This window comes from Gavia stellata, chromosome 36 (genome assembly GCF_030936135.1).
Source record: "Gavia stellata isolate bGavSte3 chromosome 36, bGavSte3.hap2, whole genome shotgun sequence".
NCBI classification, from domain to species: domain Eukaryota; kingdom Metazoa; phylum Chordata; class Aves; order Gaviiformes; family Gaviidae; genus Gavia; species Gavia stellata.
This window is the reverse complement of record NC_082629.1, coordinates 274,821-291,186: the sequence shown is the minus strand read 5'-3', so window position 1 is coordinate 291,186 and position 16,366 is coordinate 274,821. Positions and strand designations below refer to the sequence as shown.

The 16,366-nt window shown below is 67.3% G+C and overlaps 1 protein-coding gene across 1 annotated transcript; it reads right to left on the bottom strand.

Annotated features, from left to right (window-relative positions):
• Window positions 1-1,972: 1,972 nt before the first annotated feature.
• Window positions 1,973-8,648, bottom strand: TARBP2 (TARBP2 subunit of RISC loading complex). Its single transcript, XM_059832817.1, has 9 exons — window positions 8,615-8,648; window positions 7,028-7,209; window positions 5,497-5,602; window positions 4,783-4,866; window positions 4,524-4,596; window positions 3,643-3,760; window positions 3,424-3,551; window positions 2,247-2,436; window positions 1,973-2,130 (listed from the first exon to the last, which is right to left on the bottom strand). The coding sequence occupies exons 2-9, from the start codon at window positions 7,185-7,187 to the stop codon at window positions 1,973-1,975; spliced, it is 1,017 nt and encodes a 338-aa protein (XP_059688800.1). The 5' UTR covers window positions 7,188-7,209; window positions 8,615-8,648.
• Window positions 8,649-16,366: the final 7,718 nt, after the last annotated feature.

Sequence of the window (16,366 nt, the reverse complement as noted above, 5' to 3'; positions counted from 1 at the left end):
TCTCAGCGGTCCTGGTCTGGGAGGGGGTCCTGGATTCGGGGAGTCCCGGTCCAGGACGGGGACGGGCGGGGGACGGGCGGGTCTCGCTCCGACGGTGCGGGCAGCCCCGGTGGTGCCGGTTGAGGGTCCCGGGCGGGGCGGGGGTGCGGGGCCGTCCCCGTCCGTCCGTCCGTCCGTCCGTCCCCGGGGGCGGCTGTCGCGGCTGGTAAATGGGTTTCATTAGCGGCGCGCGGCGGCGGGGCCAGGATTGATCCCCGCAATCTCCCGCTCCCCCGGGACCCCCCGGCGGCCCGGCCCGGCCCGGCCCGGCTATAAGAGGCGGCGGCGGCGGCGGCGGGCGGCGGGGCGATGGCGGGGCGGCCGGCGCTGCTGCTGCTGCTGCTGGCGGGGGCCCTGCGCGCCGTCCGCTGCTGCCCCGGGGCCCCCGACCCCGGTACCGGCCCCGACCCGGCCCCGGTGAGCCCCGGCCCGCGCCGCGCCGTCGGGGCGGGGGAGCGGGATGCGCCCGGGGCGTGGGAACGGGCTTTTCGGGTTGGGGGGGGGGGGGGGGGGGGTGTTTGTGCTGCCCCCGGGGCTGCCGTGACCACCCCCCCCCCCGTCCGCCCCCTCCCACAGGCCGCCGCCGCCGCCCCCCCGGGACCGCCCCCTCCCGCCGCCGCCGCCGCTCTGGGTGCGCTGCTCCGCTCCCTGCAGCGCCCCGGCCGCAGCCCGGGCTCCCTCCTCCAGCCGCAGAGGTGAGCGGGGCCGGGGGGGGCCCGGGGGGCGGTCTGGGGGCAGCGGGGGGGCCCGGGGTGCTGCGGGGCCGGGGGGGGACCCGGGGGTTTGGGGACACCGCGGGGAGCCGGGGGTGGGGAGGGAGCCGGGCGGTTTGGGGGCACCCAGAGGGGACAAGCGGGTGGCCTGGGTGGTGCTGGGATGGGTGTCCCCGTTAGTGTCCGTCTGTCCGTGTACGTCCCGCACGTGTCTCCCCGTCTGTGTCCCTCAGTCCACTCCCATCTATCCCGTCTATCCATCCGTATGTCTGTCCATCCCTGCCCGTCCCATGTCCCCATCCGTCCATGGCACCGAGTCTGTCCCCTTCCATCTGTCTCTGTCCCCAGACACCCAGCCCTGTCCGTCCCTGTCTTTCTGTCCATCCCCTTCCGTCCCTCTGGATCCCTCTGTCCCCATCCATCTCTACCCATCCATCCCTGTCCGTCTGTCCGTCCCCATCTGTCCGTCCCCATGGGCGGGTGTCAGCGGTGCGGTGTCCCCACGGCAGGTTCGGGCGGGGGCCCCAGGCCCAGCTCAGCCCCCGCAGCTGGGACCCTCCGGCCGCCCCGTTCTGGACCATGGCGACACCGCAGCGCTTCGGCCGCCGCCGCTGAGCCTCCGTCCGTCTGTCCTGGTGTCCGTCCTGGGAGCCGTCTGTCTGGAAAGCCGTCCGTGAGTCCATCCGTGAGTCCGTCTGTCCGTGGGTCCGTCTGTCACCCAATAAACTGGTGCCACTCAGCCCTGAACGCTCGCACTGCTTTTGCCCCTGGGGGATGGCGGGGGGGACACACCTGCCCCCTTTCTGCCCCACAACTGCCCCCCCAAGCGCCCCCCCAAAAAGACACCGACGCGGGGAGTTTACAAACCCCCCCAGCTTTATTCCCGGGGGCTGGTTGGCGCCCGGGGACCCTCCTCACCCCCGGGGCGGGGGCCAGGACGGAGGGTGCCCCTGGGCCCCGAGGTCTGTCCGGGTTCCGTCTGGGGGGCCGTGTGTCTGTCCGTCTGTCAGCAGGTCCCCGGTGCCAACAGGGTGCATCCGTGGGGCCGGGTGTCTGTCTGGGTGTCCGTGGGTGGGTCCAGGTGTCCACCAGTGGGTCCAGGCATCCGTCCAGAGGTCTGTGTGTCGGTTGGTGAGTCCTGGGGTCCGTCTGTGGGTCCGTCGGAGTGTCCGTGGGTCCGTCTGGGTGTCAGTGGGTGGGTGGGGTGGGAGCGGGGGGACTCACTTGCCCCCCGCCATGATGCGGAGGTACTGGAGGGCGTTGCGGGCGGCCTGGGAGCGGGCGCCGTCGCGGGAGGGGGCCGCGCCGTGGCACACCGTGGCCGGTTGCGTCGACAGCTCCACCAGGCACTGGTGCAGCCCACTGAGGCTCAACGCATCTGGGGGGGACGGACACCGTCACCCCAGACCCCCCCAAACCACCCACAACACCCTTAGCCTGGACTGGGGCACCCATGGGGCTGGAGGGGTGCCCAGGGAGGCGGGGGATGCTCACCGATGTCGAGGTAGCTGATGGCGAAGCTCTGCTCCTCGGAGAGCTCCTGCAGGAGGGCGCAGGCCCCCGCACCCATGGGTGCCAGCGGGTGACTCCGCAGCTGCACGATCTTCTCGCCCGCCGAGTTGCGCAGGGAGTCCCAGGTGCAGCCGGGCGCTCGGCCCCGCAGCCCCTCCAGCCGGGGGCCCGCCTGTGGGGACAGGGCGCTCGGGGACCGTCCCGACCCCCCCCCGGGGACCATCCAGACTCCCCACGGGTATATTGGGGCTCAGGGACCACCCAGAGTCCCATGCAGGGACACCCAAGGGACATGGGGGCTCAGGGACCCTCCAAACCTCCATGTGGGGACACAAGGGCTTGGGAACTGCGGGGACCCCGACACGGGGACACCCACAGGGGCTCAGGGACCACCAGGACACCCATGCAGGGATACCCTTGAGATAGGGGTGTTCAGGAACCACAGGGACCCTACATGGGGACACCCCGGGGGATACCCTGGGGGACACAGCGGCTCAGACACCGCCAGGACCCCCATCTGGGGGACACATTGGGAACGAGGGGGCTCAGGGACCCCCATGTGAGGCCACACCAGGAACGTGGGGGCTGTTGGAACCCCCACGCAGCATCCCCCCAGGGGACATGGGGGCTCGAGGACTGTGGGACCCCCCCAATTCAGGGACACTCCATGGGGACCACACCCACCCACCCAAGGACCCCAAATCCAGAGGGTTCCCCCCACCCAGGGAGGTCCTGGGGACCCCAAGGTCACCCTTGGGTGTCCCCCTGCCCTACTGCCCCCCAACTTTCATCACTGGGGGTCCATAAGCCCTGAAACAGGGGGTAGAGAGGTGCCTGTGTCCCCCATTGACCCCTCAGGGTGGCCATGTCCTTCCCATTAACCCCTCAGGGTGCCCGTGTCCCCCATTAACCCACCGGGGTGGCCTCGGGGTGCCCACGTCCCCCCTGTTAACCCCTCAGGGTGGCCTCAGGGTGCCCATGTCTCCCATTAACCCCTTGGGGTGCTGTGTCTCCCATTAACCCCCTGGGGTGACCTTGGGGTGCCCATGTCCCCCGTTAACCCCTTGGTGTGGCCTCGGGGTGCCTGTGTCCCCCCTGTAACCCCTCGGGATGGCCTTGGGGTGCCCGTGTCCCCCATTAACCCCTCGCTGGCCGGTACCATGGAGAACTGGTCCTCCTCCACCTCGGCCTCGCTGCCCTCCCGCGGCTCCATGGGGACGTTGTGGATCCGCACCAGCATCTTGGCGGCCGCGTTGCGCTTCGCCAGCTTCTTGGAGGTGCCGCTGCCTGTGGGGAGGGGACAAGGGACACCGAGGTGAGCCTGGCACCCTGTCCTGTCCCCCCCCACACACACCTGGGGGGTGCCCCGGCCACGTACCGATCTCCACAAAGCGCTCCACACGGCAGGTCATGGTGAACTCCTTGCGATGCGCCGGCCCCGACTCCTGCGTCACCGTGTACTCGGGCAGGCGCCAGCCCTTCTGTACCACCAGCTCCTGGGGGGGAAGATGAGAAATGGGGGGGTCCAGGGAGAGCAGGGCCACAGACCCCCCTGCAAAATGGGGAGAGCTGCCCCCAGAAAGGAGCTGCCATCCCCAAAACAGGCACTGCCATCCCCTAAACGGGCAGAGCCAGCCCCAAAACGGGTCCACTGCCCCCGAAAATAGGGATAACTGTCCTCGAAATGGGAATAACCGTACCCAAAATGGGGATAATCATCCCCATAACGGTCCCCAAAATGGGTCCACCATCCCCAAAATGGGAATAACCATCCCCAGAACAAGGTAACTGTCCCCAAAATGGGGATAATCGTCCCCAAAATGGGGCTAACGGTCCCCAAAATGGGACCACCGTCCCCAAAACAGGGATAACCGTCCCCAAAATGGGGATAACCATCCCAAAATAGGGTAAGTGTCCCCAAAATGGGGATAACTGTCCCCAAAATGGAGATAACCATCCCCAGAATAGGGATAACTGTCCCAGAAATGGGGATAACTGTCCCCAAACCAGGAATAACTATCCCCAAACCAGGGATAACTGTCCCCAAAAGGGGGAAGAGCTCCCCCCAGCTGAGGAGACGCAGCCCCCAAAGGTCACCGCCATCCCCAAAATGGGTAAGGTCACCCCCAAAGGGGCATGCACCCCCCAGCAGGCATGGTCAGCCCCAAAACAGGCTCATCACCCCCAAAACAGGGACGGCCACCGAGCCGGAAGGAGGGTGGCATGTCCCTATTTGTCCCAGCCGCTGGTGTCACCCACCTGCAGAGCCCCCACGGGGTTACACTCCGACTGGGGGGGGGACACGGGCGTCTTCATCTCCAGGGGGGTGCCCCTGCGTGGGGCAGACGGGCATGGTGTCAGGGGGGCATGGCGGGGGGCACCTCTGAGCCCCCCCACACCAGGACCCCCAGGTTGGGGAAGCAAGGAGGTGTAATGGGGTGCTGGGAGCTGAGGGGTTAGGGGGGGTCGGTGCCCCCCCACCCCAGCTCTGGCACTTGGGTGCCCCCCACCCTGTTACCTGGGTGAGGGCGGGGGCACGGCGGGTGCTGGGGGGGCGGCCGTGGGACCGAGCTCAGCCGGGGGCTCTGGGGGGAAAGGAGAGCTTGGGGATAAAAGGTGAGACGTTAACACCCGAGCCGGCCCCCCCAAACCTCCCTCCCCGGCACCCCCTGGGCACCCCCAGCCCCCCGGGTGCCCCAAATCCTGCCAGGCACCCCAATTCCCTTAGGACCCCCAGGCCCCTGGGCATCCTCAATTCTTTTGGCTCCCCTAAGACACCCCTAACCACCCCTGTGTGCCCCTAGGCCCACCCTGGGCACCCCCAGATCTACCAGGGTACCCTCAAACTCCCACAGGCACCCCCAAACTCCCCAATTCCCTTGGGACCCCCAAGCCCCCGGCATCCCAAATCACCCTGGGTACTCCCAAACGCCCCTGGGTGCCCTCAACCCCCTGCAGACCCCCCACACCCACTGGGCCTGGGTGGCCAGCACCCCTGGGGTACTCCCGACCCCCTGGGTACCCCCAGACCACCTGGGCACCCCCTCCACCCCCCTCACCCAGCATCCCAGCGCACCCTAGACTCGCCCCAGCACCTCCTGGACACACTCAACACCCTCCCCTGTGCACCCACCACTTCCAGCCCCCCACCAGCTCCCTCCAACCCTACCCTGTGCTGCACCCTGACCCCCACCCTGAACCCCAGCACCCTGGGGACCCTGTCCCCCCTCACCTGGGCTCCTCGGGGGTGGTGGGCTCCAGCATGTCCCCCCCTTTGAGCAGCTTCAGGGCCACCTCCGCCGCTTTGTGCTTCGCCGCCTTCTTGCTGGGCCCCTGCCCTGGGGGAGACACCGGCTGAGTGGGATTGGGGTGCACCTGGGCCCCCCCAGTCCCCTCGCAGACCACGAGCTGTGGTTAGGGCTGCCACAGCCCCAGTGTCGGGATCCCGGGGGATCCCTCAGCCATAACGCCAGCAGCGGGGTGCCAGGGGGTCCCCAGGTGTCCCAGGCATCGGGGTCCCAGGCCATCCCCCACCACAACACATTTTTGGGGTCCCAGAGGATCCCTGTGTCACATCCTGGGTGTCAGGGTCTCAGGGGACCCCTGTGTGTCCCAGGGATCAGGGTCCCAGGTGATCTCCCACCCCACCTTGCTGTTTGTGGGGCTAAGGGATCCTCGCACGTCCCAGGGATCAGGGTCCTGGGCAATCCCTCACCAGGACCCTTTTTTGGGGTCCCGGAGGATCCCCAGGCATCCCAGGCATCAGGATCCTGGGCGATCCCCCACCAAGACCTGCTTTTTTGGGGTGCCAACGGTTCCCTGAGTGTCCCAGGCATCGGGGTCCCGGGCTATCCCCCACCAGACCCTGTTTGTTTAGGGATCTCAGGGGATCCCCCACCACAATCCATTTTCTGGGGTCTCAGGAGATCCCCGCGTGTCCCAGGCATTCGGGTCCCGGGCGATCCCCCACCAGGACCCACTTTTTTGGGGTCCCAGGGATCCCTGAGTGTCCCAGGCATTGGAGTCCCAGATGATCCCCCACCAGGACCTGCTTTTTGGGGTCCCTGGGGATCCCCAGTCATCCCAGGCATTGGGATCCCAGGCGATAGCCCACCACAACCCACTTTTTAGGGTCTCAAGGGATCCCTGAGTATCCCAGGCATTGAGGTCTCGGGCAATCCCCCACCAGGCCCTGCTTTTTTAGGGATCCCAAGGGATCCCCCACCACAACCCACTTTTTGGGGTTCCAGGGGATCCCTGGGCATCCCAGGCATTGGGGTCCTGGGCGATCCCCTACCAGGACCCACTTTTTGGGTCTCAGGAGACCCCTGTGTGTCCCAGGCCTTGGCGCCCTAAGCAATTCCCCACCAGGACCCATTTTTTTGGGGTCCCAAGGGATCCTTGAGTGTCTCAAGCATCAGGGTCCCAGGCAATCCCCCTCCCAGGACCCACTTTTTTGGCTTCCCAAGTGATCCCTGAGTGTCCTAAGCATCGGGGTGCTGGACAAACACCCCCCGCGGCCCTACTTTTTTGGGGTCCCAAGGGATCCCCCTCCCACAACCCACTTTTAGGGATCCCCCAGCACATCCCCACCATCCTGGGGACAATCCCCATGTCCTCACTGTCCCCTCTCACATCCCAAGCAAGCGAGATCCACCCCGGGTCACCCTCTCCAGGCTGTCCCCCCCAATCACCACCCCCCGGCGCCGGAAGGGGGGCGAGGGGTGGGGACAGCTTGAAAGTAGAGGGTGTCGGGGACCCACCGGTGCAGCTGATGTCCCCAACGGTGACACGGAAGGTGAAGTTGGGCTGGTGGGCTTGTCCCTCGGCCTTCAGGAGGTCGTAGCCGGGGGTCTTGCCTATGCGAGTGCCATATTCCTGCAGCAGGCTGATGGGCGTCTTCCCGGGGTTGGCGGCCAGCATCTGCTCCAGGCTGGGGACAGGGCTGTCACCAGCCCGAGGAGGGGTCAGGGGGGACCGGGTGGGGGTACAGATTGAGGGGAGTGGGGTGGTGAGAGAGGATGACAGTGTGACACAGCTGGGGACATGGGGACAGGGGTGGCATCGCCACGGGGACAGGGGTGGCAGCACCATGTAGTGTGGGGACATGGGGATAGGGGTGGTATCAGCACACGGCATGGGGACATGGGGACAGGGGTGGCACTGCCACACAGCATGGGGACAGGGGTGGCACTGCCATGTAGCATGGGGACATAGGGACAGGGGTGGCACTGCCACACAGCATGGGGACAGGGGTGGCACTGCCACGTAGTATGGGGACATAGGGACAGGGGTGGCACTGCCACACAGCATGGGGACAGGGGTGGCACTGCCATGTAGCATGGAGACATAGGGACAGGGGTGGCATCACCACAGAGCATGGGGGTATGGGGACAGGGGTGGCACTGCCACATGGCGTTAGGATACAGGGACAGGGGTGGCACTACCACATAGCATGGGGACATGGGGACATGGCTGTCACCAGCCCCAGCAGGGGTCAGAGGGGACTAGCGAGGCAAAAGCAGGGTGGTGGGAGCGGCTGGCAGTGTCACACAGCGTGGGGACATGGGGACAGGGGTGGCATTGCCACGCAGCATTAGGATATGGGAACAGGGCTGAGACCAACAAGCAGCATGGGGACACGGGGACAGGGGTGGCACTGCCATGTGGCACAGGGACACGGGGACAGGAGTGGCATCACCACGTAGCATGGGGACAGGGCTGGAGCGCCACGCAGCGTGGGGACCCACCACGGGGGTGGCACTGCCATGCAACGTGGGGACATGGGGACATAGGGACAGGGCTGGAGCCCCCACGCAGCACGGGGACATGGGTGGAGCTCCCACGCTGCGTGGGGACATGGTCACAGGGGTGTCACCGCCACACACCGTGGGGACAGATGTGGAGCCCCCACGCAGCGTGGGGACACGGGGACAGGGCTGGCACTGCCATGTAGCATGGGGACAAGGCTGGCACTGCCACACAGCGCGGGGACAGGGCTGGTACCACCACGTAGCGTGGGGACAGAGGTGGCAGCGCCATGTGGCAATGGGGACTTGGGGACAGAAGTGGCATCACCAGGTGGCGTGGGGACAGGGATGGAGCCCCCACACACCATGGGGACTGATCTGGAGCCCCCAGGCAGCGTGGGGACACGGGGACAGGCCTGTAGCCGCCCCCCCCGGTGACCGAGGGGCAGCCCCGGGGCTCTGGCGTAGGCCCCAACCTGCCCCTCTCCGCCAGGAGGGCGACAACCCCGGTTTGGGGCGGGGAGGGGTATCCCGGGGGGGCGGGGGTATCCCTGGGTGTGGGGGGGGTGTCCCGGCGCGGGGGGTGGGGGTGTCCGGTACCTGGGGAAGCCGCCGCTCCGCCTGGCCCCGCCGCCCGCCCCCTCCTCGCTCATCCCCGCCGCGCTCCGTCCCGCCGCCGCGCCGCCCGCGCCGCCAGGGGGCGCCGGTGGCGCCCCGCCGCGCCGCGGGGCACGCTGGGATACGGGAGCCGCGGGGGGTTGTGGGAAGCGTAGTCCGTCGGAGGAGGCGCCGCTGCCGCTCCCACCTTGCCGGCGGACTACGCTTCCCACAACCCCCTGCGCGAGGAATGCTGGGAAAGTGGAGGACCCGGGGGCGGGACCACGTGGCTGGGGGGGGGGTCTGCCTCAGTTTCCCCCCCCGGCTGGGGACAGGGATGGGGGGGTCAATGTCTGGGGACAGTGGGGACAGACGGACAGGGTGGGACAGGGATGGGGGGGTCAATGGCTGGGGACAGTGGGGACAGACGGACAGGGTGGGACAGGGATGGGGGGGTCAATGTCTGGGGACAGTGGGGACAGACGGACAGGGTGGGACAGGGATGGGGGGGTCAATGTCTGGGGACAGTGGGGACAGACGGACAGGGTGGGACAGGGATGGGGGGGTCAATGTCTGGGGACAGTGGGGACAGACGGACAGGGTGGGACAGGGATGGGGGGGGGTCAATGTCTGGGGACAGTGGGGACAGACGGACAGGGTGGGACAGGGATGGGGGGGGTCAATGTCTGGGGACAGTGGGGACAGACGGACAGGGTGGGACAGGGATGGGGGGGGTCAATGTCTGGGGACAGTGGGGACAGACGGACAGGGTGGGACAGGGATGGGGGGGGTCAATGTCTGGGGACAGTGGGGACAGACGGACAGGGTGGGACAGGGATGGGGGGGTCAATGTCTGGGGACAGTGGGGACAGACGGACAGGGTGGGACAGGGATGGGGGGGGTCAATGTCTGGGGACAGTGGGGACAGACGGACAGGGTGGGACAGGGATGGGGGGGTCAATGTCTGGGGACAGTGGGGACAGACGGACAGGGTGGGACAGGGATGGGGGGGGTCAATGTCTGGGGACAGTGGGGACAGACGGACAGGGTGGGACAGGGATGGGGGGGTCAATGTCTGGGGACAGTGGGGACAGACGGACAGAGTGGGACAGGGATGGGGGGGTCAATGTCTGGGGACAGTGGGGACAGACGGACAGGGTGGGACAGGGATGGGGGGGTCAATGTCTGGGGACAGTGGGGACAGACGGACAGGGTGGGACAGGGATGGGGGGGTCAATGTCTGGGGACAGTGGGGACAGACGGACAGGGTGGGACAGGGATGGGGGGGTCAATGTCTGGGGACAGTGGGGACAGACGGACAGGGTGGGACAGGGATGGGGGGGGTCAATGTCTGGGGACAGTGGGGACAGACGGACAGGGTGGGACAGGGATGGGGGGGTCAATGTCTGGGGACAGTGGGGACAGACGGACAGGGTGGGACAGGGATGGGGGGGTCAATGTCTGGGGACAGTGGGGACAGACGGACAGGGTGGGACAGGGATGGGGGTGGTCAAGGGCTGGGGACAGTGGGGGCAGGCAGGGTGGGATGGGGACAGACGGACAGGGTGGGACAGGGACGGACAAGGACCAACAGGGTTCAATGGTTGGGGACAATGGGGACAGAAGGGGTGGGAGAGGGACGGACAGGATGGGATAAGGACGGACAGACAGCGTGGGACAGGGACAGGAGGGATGGGACAGAGACAGACAGGGTAGGACACGGATGGATCGGGACGATGGGGACAGACAGGGTGGGATGAGGACGGACAGACAGCGTGGGACAAGGACAGGGGGACGATGGGGACAGATGGGGTGGGATGAGGACGGACAGACAGCGTGGGACAAGGACAGGGGGACGATGGGGACAGATGGGGTGGGATGAGGACGGACAGACAGCGTGGGACAAGGACAGGGGGACGATGGGGACAGACGGGGTGGGATGAGGACGGACAGACAGCATGGGACAAGGACAGGGGGACGATGGGGACAGACGGGGTGGGATGAGGACAGACAGCGTGGGACAAGGACAGGGGGACGATGGGGACAGAAGGGGTGGGATGAGGATGGACAGACAGCGTGGGACAAGGACAGGGGGATGATGGGGACGGGGATGGATGTGTGTCCGTGAGTGGGGACAGGCAGGGTGGGACAGGGAGGGATGGGGACTGATGGACAGTGATGCTGGGGACAGACAGACGGGGTGGGACAGACGGAAACAGGGACAGACGGATGGGGATGGATGGGGATGAACAAGGTGGGATGGGGACAGATGAACGGTGGGATGGGGACCGATGGAGACCACCAGGCAGGGGGCAGTGGGGACAGCCAGGTGTGACAGGGATGGATGGGGACAGTGGGGACAGACAGGGAGCGATGGGGACAGATGGACAGGGACAGACAGGGACCAACAGGGAGGGTTTGGTGGGGACGTGAGCAGGGTGTGATGGTGGCCGACGGGGACCGAGGAACAGGGGACGGTGGGGACAGACATGGAGTGATGGGACAGATGGGCAGCAATGGGGACAGACAGACAGGGGGACAAACGGACAGGCAGTAATGGGGACAGGCCAGCGGTGACAATGGTCAGACTGGGACGGGTAGGGTGTGACAGGGACAGACAAGGAGCCACGGGGACAAACAGATGCCTGCACTGGGAGCAGACTGGGAGCACTGGGAAGAGACTGGGAGCAGTGGAGACAGGGGGACATCTGGACTGGGAGCACTGGGGACAGACTGGGAGCACTGAGACAGGGACACCTGGACTGGGAGCACTGGGACAGGGATGCCCAGACTGGGAACAGAGTGGCAGCAGTGGGGTGGGGATGCCTGGACTGGAAGCACTGGAAGCAAACTGGGAGCTCTGGGGACAGACTGGGAGCACTGGGGACAGAGGGACTCCCAGACTGGGAGCGCTGGGTTTAGAATCGCACCTGGACTGGGAGCACTGGGGACAGACTGGGAGCAGTGGGGCAGGGATGCCTGGACTGGGAGCACTGGAAGCAAACTGGGAGCTCTGGGGACAGACTGGGAGCACTGGGGACAGAGGGACTCCCATACTGGGAGTGCTGGGGATAGAATCGCACCTGGACTGGGAGCTCTGGGGACAGAATGGGAGCAGTGGAGGCAGGGATGCCTGGACTGGGAGCACTGGAAGCAAACTGGAAGCACTGGGGACAGAATCGCACCTGGACTGGGAGCACTGGGGACAGACTGGGAGCACTGGGGACAGAGGGACTCCCAGACTGGGAGTGCTGGGGATAGAATCGCACCTGGACTGGGAGCTCTGGGGACAGGCTGGGAGCACTGGGACAGGGACACCCGGACTGGGAGCACTGGGGACAGACAGGGAGCAGTGGGGTGGGGATGCCTGGACTGGAAGCGCTGGAAGCAAACTGGGAGCTCTGGGGACAGACTGGGAGCACTGGGGACAGAGGGACTCCCATACTGGGAGTGCTGGGGATAGAATCGCACCTGGACTGGGAGCTCTGGGGACAGACTGGGAGCAGTGGGGCAGGGATGCCCAGGCTGGGAGCACTGGAAGCAAACTGGAAGCGCTGGGGACAGAATCGCACCTGGACTGGGAGCTTTGGAGACAGACTGGGAGCACTGGGACAGGGACACCCGGACTGGGAGCACTGGGGACAGACTGGGAGCAGTGGGGTGGGGATGCCTGGACTGGAAGCGCTGGAAGCAAACTGGGAGCTCTGGGGAGAGACTGGGAGCACTGGGGACAGAGGGACTCCCATACTGGGAGCTCTGGGGACAGAATCACACCTGGACTGGGAGCACTGGGGACAGCTGGGAGCACTGGGACAGGGACACCCGGCCTGGGAGCACTGGGGACAGACTGGGAGCAGTGGAGGCAGGGATGCCTGGACTGGGAGCACTGGAAGCAAACTGGGAGCACTGGCGACAGAATGACACCTGGACTGGGAGCTCTGGGGACAGAAGTACACCCGGACTGGGAGCACTGGGATTGCACTGGGGCCCCCGTGTGGTGCTGGGACCGGCGGGCGGTAGCGGGGGGGGTCCCAGTCCCGGTATCGAGGGGGTCCCGGGGACACCCGGGGGTCCCAGTCCTGGTCCCGGGGGGGGTCCCGGGGCCGGTCGGGGGGTCCTGGTGCGGTTCGGGGGCCCGATCCCGGTGCTGGTGCCGGCGGGGGGTCCCAGTGCTGGGCGGGGGGGGCCCGGTGCCGGTGGTCCCGGTGGTCCCGGTGGTCCCGGTGGTCCCGGGGCCGGTAGGAGGGTCCCTGTGCCGGTGCTGGTGCCGATATGGGGGTCCCGGTGCCGCTCCGGGCGCCGGTATAGGGGTCCCGGTGCCGGTCGGGGGGTCCCGGTGCAATTCGGGGTCCCGGAGTCGGTGGTCCCGGTGCCGGTCGGGGGGTCCCGGTGCGATTCGGGGTCCCAGTGCCGGTGCTGGTATAGGGGTCCCGGTGCCGGTGTAGGGGTTCCGGGGCTGGTAGGGAGGTCCCGGTGCCGGTCCCTGTAGAGGGGTCCCGGTGCCGGTGGGTTCCCGGTGCCCCCGGGCTCCCGGTGCCGGCGGGGCGGGGCGGGGCGGGGCCGCGCCGAGCGCCGGGCGGGGCCGTTCCGCGCCGTTCGCCCTGACCGCGGCACCGGCCCCGGTACCGGCCCCGCCCGCCCGCACCCCGGCCCCGCCGGGCCCAGCCCCGGCCCCGGCCCCACCGGCATCACCCCCGGCACCACCGGCACCACCGGCATCACCCCCGGCACCACCGGGCGCGGGGCCCGGACCCCCCCAGGTACCGGGGCCGCGGGCAGCGGCGGGGAGGCCCGGGGCGGGGGGGGGGGGGGGCGGGCACCGGGAGGCGGGGGGGGTAGGACCGGGGATGCGGCCGGGATGGGGGGGGGGGGGCACGTGCTCCCCTCCCCCACCCCCGGACGCCTGGGTGTCCCCCCCCCCCCAAGGCCGGGCCCGGGCCGGGGGGGGCCGCACCCTCCCCTCCCCCCCCTCCCGGAGGCCTGGGACCCCCCCGGGGGCTCGGGGGGGCCTTTGGGGGGGGGTGGGGGCGGGCAGGGGCACGAGCGGCCTCTTGCACACGCGTGTGCCCTCCCCCCGCCTCTCCCCCCCCCCCCCCGCATGTGTGTGCTGCTCTTGCACACGCGTGGGCAGCTCCGTGCACACGTGTGACCCCCCCCCTTTGCAGCCGTGCTTGCACCCCCTTGCACACGCGTGTGCCCCCGTTGCACACGCGTGTGCCCCCTTGCACACGCGTGTGCAACGCCTGCAGGTACGTGCACGCATGGCGGGGACCCTCCCATGTATGTTCCCCCCCCCGCCACGCTTGTGCATCGCCTTGCACACGCGTGTGCACCCCCCGCACGCGCCTGTGCCCACCCTTTGCACACGCGTGTGCTCCCCCCGGGTGAGTGTGCACCCCCTTGCACGCCTGTGTGCACCCCCTCGTGTGCAATCCCCTCGTGTGCACCCCCTCGTGTGCACCCCCTCGTGTGCACCCGCCCCCCCGTTGCACACGCGTGTGCACCCTCGCGTGCGGCTGCGGCCCTGTGCACACGCGTGTGCACCCCTGGAGGGGTGCGCACCCCCCCCCCCCAGCCCTGTGCACCCCCTTGCACGCGCGTGTGCCCCTCGCAGCCCGTCCCACTCCTTCCGCCCTTCCCCATGTCGCGACAGGGCGCTATGTCCCGACATGCCATGTCGGCGGGGGCGGCGCGGGGGCGCTCTCTCCCTCCTCCAGCTCCGCACTGTCGCGACATGGGGCGCTGTCACATGTCGTGATAGACCCCCCGCCCCCCCCCCCCCGGTCGCTGGTTCCCCGTTGCTGCCTCAGTTTCCCCGTGCGGAGCCGCCGGGGATTGGGGGGGGGGGGGAGGCTCCATCCCTTACCGGGATGACGTCACCGCGTGACGTGATGTCACCACGGGGGGGACACGACACCTGGAGGGGCGGGTCGTGTGTGTCCCCCCCCCCCCCAGGCCGCCTGGGTCCCTCGGGGTGACGCTAAGCCCCTCCCCCGCCCCCCCCCCGCGGTGACTCACCCCCCCACCACCTAATTTTAGTGATGACCTCATCCGCCGGCTCTGCTGTTGCTATGGCAACTCCCCCCCCCCCCCCCAAATTTTCAGGGGAGCTGAATGGGGCCTGATCCCCCCCCGGGGTGGGGACACCCCCTGGGCCCCCCCCCCGGACGCCTGGGGCCCCCGCCGGCCCTGCCTCAGTTTCCCCTGGCGCGTTTGCACGCCGCGTGTGGGCTCGCACGCCCTCTTGCACGCTTGTGCACACTCCTGCGTGCTGCCACGTGCTCACAGGCGTTCGTGCATGGGCTCGCACGCTCGTACAGCCTCTCGCACGCTCACGCACACCCGTGCATGCTCATGAGCGCTCTTGCACGCTCACACGCACCCTTACGTGCCTGTACACCTTTGTGCACACTTGTACACTCTCTTGCACGGTCGTGCACACCCTTGCACGCTCATGAGCGCTCTTGCGCACTCAAATGCACCCTTACGTGCCCGTACACCCTCTTGCACACTCATACACCCTCTTGCTCACTCGTGCACACCCTTGCACTGTCGTGAGCGCTCTTGCATGCTCGCGTGCACCCTTACGTGCTCGTACACCTTCTTGCACACTTGTACACTCACTTGCACAGTCGTGCACACCCTTGCACTGTCATGAGCGCTCTTGCACGCTCACACACACCCTTACGTGCCCGTACACCCTCTTGCACACTCATACACCCTCTTGCACGCTCGCACACACCCTTGCACGCTCATGAGCGCTCTTGCGCACTCACACACACTCTTACGTGCCTGTACACCTTCGTACATACTTGTACACCCTCTTGCACGCTCGTGCACACCCTTGCACGCTCATGAGTGCTCTTACATGCTCATGTGCACCCTTACATGCCCGTACACCTTCTTGCACACTTGTACACTCTCTTGCACGGTCGTGCACACCCTTGCACTGTCGTGAGCGCTCTTGCATGCTCGCACGCACCCTTACATGCCCATCCACCCTCTTGCACACTCGTACACCCTCTTGCACGCTTGCACATACCCTTGCACGCTCATGAACGCTCTTGCACGCTTGCACACATACTTACATGCCCGTACACTTTCTTGCACACTCATACACCCTCTTGCTCACTCGTGCACACTCTTGCACAGTCATGAGCACTCTTGCACGCTCACACGCAGCCTTACGTGCCCATACACCCTCTTGCACACTCGTACACCCTCTTGCATGCTCGCACACTCCTGCACGCTCATGAGCGCTCTCGCACGCTTGCGCACACCCTTATGTGCCCGTACACCTTCTTGCACGCTCGTACACCCTCTTGCACGCTCGTGTGCCCTCTGTGCGCACCCCACCCATGTTCCCCTCAGCCTAGGGGGTTGCACATGCACAGGGGTGCACACACGGGCATGAGGAGAGGGTGCACGTGTGCAAGGAGGTGCACACACATAAACTGGGGGTGCACACGCAGGAGAGGGGGTGCATACACGTGTAGGGGTGCATGCACGTGTGCAAGGGGCTGCATGTGCGTGCAAGGGGCGCCCACAGGGGTAGGGCTGCACACGGGGGTGCAAGGGGGTGCACGTGTGTGTAAGTGGTGCACGTGCATGCAAGGGAAGTGCACACGTGGAGCTGCACCCATGGGTGCAAGGGGTGCAGGTGCATGTAAGAGGGTGCCCGTGGGTGCGAGGGGGTGCACATGCATGTAAGGGGGTGCACATACATGTAAAGGGGTGCACATGCATGCGGGCTTG

Bases quoted from the DNA above. Each gene is read 5' to 3' on its own strand.
- TARBP2 (XM_059832817.1), bottom strand. From the start codon at position 7,187: ATGCTGGCCGCCAACCCCGGGAAGACGCCCATCAGCCTGCTGCAGGAA. The intron at 3,761-4,523 runs GTGGGTGACACC...CTTCCCCCCCAG, and splicing joins ACCCCGTGGGGGCTCTGCAG to GAGCTGGTGGTACAGAAGGG. The intron at 2,131-2,246 runs GTGAGCATCCCC...CGTCCCCCCCAG, and splicing joins CATCAGCTACCTCGACATCG to ATGCGTTGAGCCTCAGTGGG.